General features: G+C 39.4%; 1 protein-coding gene across 2 annotated transcripts; it reads right to left on the bottom strand.

Annotated features, from left to right (window-relative positions):
* Positions 1-1,157: 1,157 nt before the first annotated feature.
* On the bottom strand, positions 1,158-6,573 carry LOC148880064 (uncharacterized). 2 transcript variants are annotated; one of them, XM_088961882.1, is made up of 3 exons: positions 5,394-6,573; positions 3,890-4,025; positions 1,158-2,323 (listed from the first exon to the last, which is right to left on the bottom strand). In XM_088961882.1, the coding sequence occupies exons 1-3, from the start codon at positions 6,192-6,194 to the stop codon at positions 1,749-1,751; spliced, it is 1,512 nt and encodes a 503-aa protein (XP_088818008.1). In that variant the 5' UTR covers positions 6,195-6,573; the 3' UTR covers positions 1,158-1,748. The 2 variants fall into 2 exon arrangements, with proteins under 2 accessions (XP_088818008.1, XP_088818009.1); XM_088961883.1 differs by having other exon boundaries at positions 3,905-4,025.
* Between the last annotated feature and the right edge of the window lie 2,634 nt (positions 6,574-9,207).

Here is a 9,207-nt window from a genome sequence, read left to right as displayed (position 1 = left end):
ACTTGTCTTATGGGAGTTTGGGCGAGCTGGTTTTCTTAGCTTGCGAGCTGAAGTTGCCTCAGAATATCCCTTTGGGGGTAGCTCGGGGAACTCGGAGCTTGCATCGTGGCGAGCTACTTTAGGGGCCCATTAACTGTACCGGGCCACAATGCTGAGCCGTCGCTTACGTCGAGTCAGTGTACACATATCGCTATTTCATAGATCGGGTCAAATCACCCTTGATCACTATTCGTGATCTTCTTCTTATAATTTATTCATCAGAAAATCATCCGACAAAAATGATTGTAGAGAGAAAATCTAAGAACGATAAAACAGAATTAGAAGTTATCTTGATTTGGATGGCGGCCTGACTGGGTTTCAAACAGTTTCAGTCCCGAGTTACTTCCCTTCGAACAGTAATGGGTTCTACGAATGCTGACAAAGGTCAACTGGAAGCAAGACGAATTAACTACGATGATTCGCTCGGAGATGAACAGGAAAGCAGCGTTGAAGGAATATGGTTCAAATATGCCGCTGCTTTGGTGGTATTTCTTCCGCCGTCTCTGTTCGGTGCTGAGATGAGACAGAAAAGTGAACAATGAGCTATAATCCGGCTGCCGCCGTTGCCGTCTCTCTGTTCGGTCACAAATGGTGAAGAATGACGTTCAGCTTGGGCCTAAGGTAAGACAGAGAGACGATGGAGACGGATAAGAAGAGTTGTAGGTGGGAGAGAATACGGGGAAAACCATAAAGAGAAAGATAAGGTTTCTCAATTATCGGTGAAAGGAGGAAAACGCCGCTGCCTCTGGTTTTAGATAGCAGCGCTGTCTAAAACGGAAAGAAAGAAAGGAGTAGAAAGGGAACAAAAGAGAAAGATAGAGAGAGAGAGAGCGGACGGAAGTGGACTAAAGAACGGCAAAGAAAAGGAGAGGGATGGTGAGATCACTGCTGCATTGGGCCGGAGGTAGGGCTGCGCCGCCGCTGGTTGTTCGTTCGAAGAGGGATGAACAGTAATTTTGCCCTTATTTAATAATATGTTTAAAAAATTAATCTATTTTTTTAATTTTATTAAAAATATTAATTTTATTAATATTAGGGTCTAAAAATTGCCTTTATCTGTCATAATCTCAAAAGAAAAAATCATATTTGGTGGAGATGAAAAGTTATTTTCTAAATCATGAACTTAATCATTGCGACCACTTATTTTTTTCTTTTGAAAAAAAAATAATCTATGATACAAAAAAGATATAATTACCAACGAAAATGGTGAACCAAACGGAACGTGATTAAATAGCGTTGTTGAATACCAAAAAACCAAAAAACAGAAGGGTTTGTGCCCTTTCCAGTTCCCCCCCGCCCCCTTCCCCCCCTTGAGCATTGAGTAATGAGTAGGTGTGCTCCTCGACCTCGTTTTTACAACCGTCTCTCGCCCCTCTCTTGACATTGGCTCACTCAAGAGTCAAGACAATCGGACATGAATTGCCATTTCCATAAAATCTCAATTCCCAATACAACAAGACTACATTTATCTTCTCTCTTGCTATGGTTCTGATCATTTAAATGACGATAACCACCCTGGTTACCACTGTTCACCATACTTCCTGGCTGGGACAGCCAGACTCTTTGAGCCTTCTCTATTAGCTTCCGAGTTCAATGTCTATTCATCATTTGATAAAATTAAGCAGGTTGGGGGCAATTTGACAACCATTCAGCTGTATGTCTTTTTCCCAGCGATCTGTTCTTGTGTTATTGTTCCAAGGTTAGATCTCTCAAGACAAGAGATCAAGCAACAACTCGTCTACCAAAGATCCCCAAACTCTAATCTCCATCTCCAAAGCAAGCTCCCCTTGTTCCTCCCAAAACTTGCTCCACCTTCCTCCACTCTCCATATCATCTCTAAAACAAGCCGCCCTATCATTCTCAAACCCCCATCCTAACTCGTAGTGCTTCCCATCCACCCAATCCCTGGCCACCTTCAGCAACTTGTAGTAATTAACCTCATTGCTGCCTTCTTCCACTTGGTTCATACCCGTCAAGCCATCCCTAAAGAAATCAACCAGTATATGATCCATGTTTTCTTTACGGTTCTGCAATAAGCCTGTTGCTTTGATATGATTAAGCAATTCCATCGCTCTTTCTTCTGCCTTAGTTGCTTCTTCGTCTACTTGGATTTTTGGTGATGTGGTGTCATCTTGAACGGAGATGGAGGACGAGCCACGGAGGCACCCCATCCACTCATCGAGCTCTGACAAGGCGATCCGTTTCTCAAGGTTGACTGGTTCCAGCCGACTGATCGGATTCCCATGCCGTTGGATGATCTTCTGCTTCTTCTTCTGCTTGGCCCCTGTTAAACCATGGCGTTCATATACATACTCTGTCAAAACTTTAACGAACCAAACCAACTACAAAACCAAGGGAATATCTATGCTGCCGGAAAGACCTATTTCAGAAGTTAATTGGCTGTTCTATTCTACTCCCACACAAAGCTGAGTATCAAAGCACAGGGATCATCAGAAAAACTTATATTACGGTCGCTGATCACTTGATAAATATTCTTACAATTGTTTAAATGGTTTTTTATTTTTTTTCAAGGGCAAGCTAGACTTCTAGAATATTCTTATAAATAAATTGAGAATATCTCTATACATGTGCTTTATTTTATAGCCCAATGCAAGGTTGCAAGAAATTGAACTCCACATTAATGCTCCACATGGAGATTTGAGCCTGCATTGAGAACATATCCAGTACTTTTCATTGGGGGGTGTTCCCAAAACACAGTGGATGTAATCTAGGGTGCCAATGTGATTTCAAACAAATTGCAATTCCATAGGTCCAACCAAAAGAAATTCTATGAAAAAGAGTTGGGATCTCCTACCAACAAAACACAGAAAAAAAATACTTGATTAATACCATATATTTTGGGCGTAGTGCCACTTTGGTCCTATAACATTAAAATGTGACAATTCAATACCCAAACTTTCAAAATGTGTCAATCCAATACTTGTCATTTACCAGTCATTAATTGACATTTGAAAAGACGAAAATGTGAGTGTCATCTAATTCTCTTTATCAACCATCCAAATTTTGACAAAAAAGTACAAATCTTTACTTCTTTTATTCAAGAAAGTTGGGGTCATAAAATATGTATTTTTTATCAATATTTGGATGATTGATAAAGAAAATTAGATGACACTTGAAGGGTACTTTTGTCTTTTCAAATGCCACTTAATGGGCTTGTTAACGCAGGGACTGTATTGGCACATTTTAAAAATTTGGATATTGAATTGCTGCATTTTAAAGTTTGGACAAATACAAGATACTATTGAAGAATCCAAAAAAAAAAAGGGCACTTCTGCTCAAGAGTGAGCAACATAAATGAAACTATTGAACTAATCTAATAACACCAACCTTTTTTTCTTGGGCTAAAAATTGGGGGTGGCCCATTCCCTCCCTTAACCCCCCAAACCCCCAATGAGGCAACCCTGGTGGTAGCAAGATTGGAACGAGTCAAAGATTTTATTGATGGTGGGAATTACAAAATTTACGGAAAAATACACTACAACCCAGAATTCTGAAATTCTATGATCTATTATTAGTTGCTTCCTTATAAATCGCATGCTGCTCATAGATTTAGCATCAATCCATGCAAAAACCACGGTCAGGATTCATCCCACCGTGGATTTGAAATGTTTCATGTTTTTATTGAGGGTAGGATCTATTCAAAAATTTTCTTTGCTTTGCTTTTAAATGCTTACGTTTGAATACGGTTTCAGTCAGTACAAGTACATGTTCACGAATATCTTATGTACGGAAATATTAAGGCTGTAAAGGCTGTTGGAATGTGGCGTTACATCATCGTCTAATGTATTAAAGAAAAAAAAAGAAAATGAAAAGAGGGAGAAGAATTTACTATTTAGTAACGCACTCTCAATGTCTGGAAGGCTCTGGTGGACGGATGAGTTCTCAGTCTCCTCATCTTCCTCGTACGGAAAATTAAGCACCGAAACTGGACTAAATTGCTCCTTCTCCCTGTACGGGGACTCACTCTGTTATTTAGAGAAATAAATGTTAGACGAATAGGAAATGCACAATTAACAGAAAGGCATTCAAGGAGGTGATTTATCATTTTATATAAGGAGTTGCTAAAAATAAAATGGAGTGAATGATCGTAGGATTGTTTTCTCTTCGCAAAAAAAAAAGGGTATAGAAAAATAAAAAGAAATCTGTCAGAATCTTTTAGATCAGTTAAGATTTCAAACCGCAAAATGCGTACAGTCCTGATGGTAAGAGCTTCACCCGGGTTTATTCCACCATATTTGTCCCTTGGGTAAATGCCAAATAGTAAGAAGGCAAAATAAGTTTGTCCCATCCGAGATACAGAGGAAAATGGTTAATCTCTTGGAACCAATAAAAGGCCTCAGACGGGGGCGGAATCTCTAGGGAGATGGGTTACCAAATTCCAATTCAAGAGCGAATCTAGATGTCTATGTTGGACTGAACAGCATGGTGAGCAGTTGGATGCGGGAACTGTCCTCTCTTCACGTTAAATTAGAGCAAGATCGATCAGAGAAGCTTCTTTTAAGAATAATTAATTCACTAATTACAGAGGTCTACAGATTGGTCAAACGAAAATAAAAATCTCGTTCACGACCAGTCTCTACTGTAAACAATAAAAAATTGAGACAACAAACGAGTATTTTATCTCAATAATGCCCGGGGACAGGGAGAGGTCAAACCGCTACTAAACAAAGGAAAAACAAAAAAGCCAGTAGTTCTCTGTTTGCTTTTCCTTCTCAATAGAAAAGACAAAGTCACACGGGTGAGGGAGATCCGAGATCCGGGCCCGGGAAGATAAAATCGATCGAAGAGCTACGCAAAAGCTATCACTGGTTCACCCACCGACAGATCGGATGGTAACTAAAGAGGTAACTAATAAAATTACCCGAATACCCTCCTCTTTTAGTCAAAATGGCCAACAACACAACCTCTCTTTCTGGGGTTTTTGGGTAGAATACATAAATGACCCTTGAAATTTTACCCAATAATACTGAGTACTGACTGAGTGGCTTTATCGTTTATGGCAGCCAGGTGTTGCCTTCTCTTCTTCCATGGTTGTTATCAAGAAATTATTGGAGAAAAGAAGGAAAGGTAATTGCTTAAATGACGAAAATATCCTCGAAGTTCTTTGAGATTGAGAACGAAATAAAAAGATTAAAGAACCCAAGCCGCAGACAGTGAACAGATTTAAACCAAGTAAAGTGAGCCAAATCCCCAGAGTAGGACACAGCGATCAGTGAAAATCGAATCCCAAACAGGAAACAGGAAGCCTAAATAAAATTATCAAATTAAGCAGGTTCACCAGCAGACTGCAGACAGAAAATTTTATAATGAAGCGAAGCATTAAGTAATCTCACCTTCATCTTTTTAGTTTGTAAAGCATAGGCATTTGTCTCCACAGAAAGCTCACTGGCCTTATTGCTTAATTTCTCCTCGTCTGGTTCTGATGAACATCTTTTACCCTCTTCACCCTCATTTTCACCCGAGTACTCAGAACTAACGCTAGACGACTGTAAATAATCTGACGTGAAATCACTATCAGACCAACTGCTGCTGTTACTGGTTGTTCTGGATGAGGTAGTGGTAATAGTACTGGTGGTGGTGGTGGTACTTCTACTTCGTAGAGAAGAAGAGAAATCCAATGGTTTTGGTTTCTCCTCGATTAAATCTCGGAATGATCTCCACCGTACAATGCCTTTAACCCTAGTAGTGACCTTGATCTCGTGGTCCTCTTTATCATTCTTTTTCCAGAAACTCCCTCTCAATCTTCGGGAGAGGCTTCTTGGCAGGATCCCTAGTTTAGGTCGGTTATTCTGCGGTGGCGACGGGGACTTAGTAGGGGAGAATGGGAAGTACTTGATAGCAGTTAGCACGGCTTCCGATGCCTTATGCAATGCAGAAATCGTCGTCGATGCGGACTTGGATCGTCTTCTGAACAGTCTTCTCCGTTGGTTGGAGAATCTAGATTTGCGATCCATTTCAAGTAGATTTCCCACTGTAGTAAAACATGAACGACGAGGAAACGATTGAAAACCACTCGATGAACATGAGTTGAAATCTTCACTGAGAAAATCCTTCAGCATTAGAGGTCTCTGTTCGATCAAGAAAGGCTTTCTCCGTTTGGACTCGATGGCTGGACCAGAACTCAGCGAAGCCATGGCTTCGATCTTAGAAGAAGAAAGCTCAATCCTGTAGCGATGTTGTTCTAGATCTATGGAGATTTACAGTGGGGACGGCCGGAGGGGGAGGATAGGATGAGGAAGCAATAGGAGTAACAGAAATGGCGATAGGTTAGAAGGGCTGAATAAGACATTCAGTGAGCATTTAAGATACAAAATGGCTGGTGGAGAAAGAGATTAATTCACCTTCAGAAACTTGGACAGGAGCTCCTCTACGAACATGGCAGAGGGAGAGAGAGAGAGGAAGATAAAGAGGAGAGAGCAGAGATGGAGGCCAGAAATGAAAGGAGTAAGGAGAGGCTGCTATATAAAGAAGGATTTGAAATGAAAAGTGGTGAAAATGAAAGAGAGAGGTAGTTTCTTAGGTGAGGATCTCCAGACCATAGTCCGGGTAAATAAAAAGCCAGCTGAAGGAATGCTCGGAAGTCGTGGAGAAGAAGCGTTTGAACTTTGAATAATAACTGTAGTCTGTAGGCTGTAGTTGCTGATTTTTTTTTTTTTTCTCAATATTTAATTTGTTTGTAGGGCCAGACTGGATAGATAATTTGAGATCCTTAGTTTTTGGACTGGTCTGGTATGTTGTCTGTCGCCTACGCCTAGAAACCATTTTGATTTTTGACCATGGGTGGACTGGCTGACGCAGCACAGCAGCAGTGATAATTGATCGATTAATGAGCAATGACTCGCCTGCCATTCGCCAATATTATTTTACCATTTTCTCGTGTCTTCCTCTAGCCACGTGGATAACATCAACTTGGTTGATCTAACGCCGGTAAGGTGTTAAGCTTACCACGTGGACCACGATAAATAGATTTTGTTTAATTTGATAACAGCAATAGTAGAGGCAGAGCCAGAGCATGCGGTGTCAGAATAGACTCAGTTAATGAGTAGTGATAAATATTCCCGATGAGTGCGTTGGTTCAATTCAATCAAATTTTTACATACGGGCTACGGCCTACGGAGTGAGGACTGGGGAGAAGAAGAAAAAGAATCTGAAATATGGTTAGCTCAACTGGGTTAGATAGGACACGCGTTGGTCCACAATTCATTGAATACACGTTGGAGACGCTTTATCCGCCGGCTTCTGGCCCCGCATGCACGAGTGAATCCGATGTTTATATTCACAGTTCACTGCCTGCCGAATGCCGATCCAGGAAACCGTGCTCGTGTCTGTCGTTCATACTTCACACAAGAGAGATTATGATTATGAGAGATGAGAGATGAGAGATAAGAGGCGGAGAAGGAACTAAAAACTATAAAAAGAGGTTTTGGAAGGAAATTAAAATATGGAAAAAAAAAATAGTGCTCATGGTCATGGTCTCTCACTTACTGTCACGAATTCATCACTCTATGCAAATATATATAAATTTTGTAAATTATTAAAGTAAGATGAATGTGATATGTGAGACCCCACCACCCAATAAGTATCAAAAAATGATTGAAATCGGGTTAAGTTGTGTCTCTACTGTAGATTTTCACGTCACGTGATTAGAACATGATTATGTATTGTTCAATTGGGCCATGATCAGCCCACGTAAAGTGATATGATGGTTGAATAAATTAAGTCTGGTACTTTCATGTCCCAGTTGTTCTCAAAAAAAATAAACAATGAATGAGAGAAAGGCATTAAGGACCATAGAATCTTCCCTAGTCCCTCCCTACCATGTGGGTGTGGTGATGTTGGGCCCGACTCCCATTTGTCATAAATGCTAAGCTGGGTGGGCCCTAGGACAAAGATTATCCCCAGATATGCAGCATTGGTACGTATACCTACGTCTCTACTCTCTACTCTCTACGCACTCATCCGATGCATATATCTGAACTCCACTGCATATCTATAAAAATTCAAAATATCAAAAACCCTCATTTTATACACCATCTTTAAATTGGCATCAATTCCGAGTTGGCACCTATTGTTCAATTTGAATGAATAATTTATTTTGATAAAAAAATAAAAAATAAGAATGATAAAAAATTATTGTCTAAGTCAACGATTTTATCACCTAGATTAATGGTTTGCTATTCAAGTCAACTATTTTGGGCAAAAAAACGGTTTTGGGGTGAAACAGAACTGGTCAAATTACTGATTCACGGTTGTTTTAGTTCGATCATCAAATCCAGTCCGATTTTGAAAACCTTGGTATATTGGGTTAACCCAAAAATAACTCGGGATTAAGATATGAAGAAGATATTTTTGAATAAAGTAAATGTCTCGATCAATTAGAATATACATGTAGTATTAAATTAAGTTTAGATAATTAAATGGAAGTATGGAAGTAAAAGAGAAAGGGGATTTTTTTTTTTTTGCCGAAAGAAAAACTCATAAAGTTGTCATTTATCAAGGTACATCAGTACCAAAAGGTAGGGGTGTCAATTGGACTAGATTTGGTCCAATATGATCCAATCCAATGAATGTTTTGGATCAATTTGGATAGGACCAATTCAATGTTTGGACCGTGGAATTTGTTTAAATTCATTTTGATTTAAATTAGTTTCAACCCAAACTTGGTCGATTGACACATATATTCTTATCTTATATCAATGGACCGGATATTGATTTAATCCAACTCAATCCAATAAAAATTTGTTATGGATGGACCAGGTCCAATCAAATCTAATAAATATTTTGAATCGGATCGGTTAAATCCAATATGTCTTGTTGGTCCGTCCAATCCATCCAAATTGATTTTGGACTAGACGGGGTCTAATCCAAAACCATTCCATTGACACCCTTACCAAAAAGTCTTTCGTTGCACAGGTTTTCTATTATCATACTATATTTACATGCATTATAAGCATGTTCATGTACAACCTTATTCATATCTTTATTTACATGGTTTACACATACTATATCAAAAAGAGATAATAGTTGTAAAACTTTTTGCTTTGTAGGCTGGATAAGCCAGTCATCTTCATCATTCTTGTAGAAATTGTTGACTAGGCTTTTTGAGTCAGAAAATATGGAGACTTTAGTCTCAGTCGGTGAGCATAT

The sequence above is a fragment of the Nelumbo lutea genome, chromosome 1 (genome assembly GCF_056320005.1).
Source record: "Nelumbo lutea isolate HS-2025 chromosome 1, American lotus-T2T, whole genome shotgun sequence".
Taxonomy (NCBI): domain Eukaryota; kingdom Viridiplantae; phylum Streptophyta; class Magnoliopsida; order Proteales; family Nelumbonaceae; genus Nelumbo; species Nelumbo lutea.
This window is presented reverse-complemented; position numbering and strand designations above follow the sequence as displayed.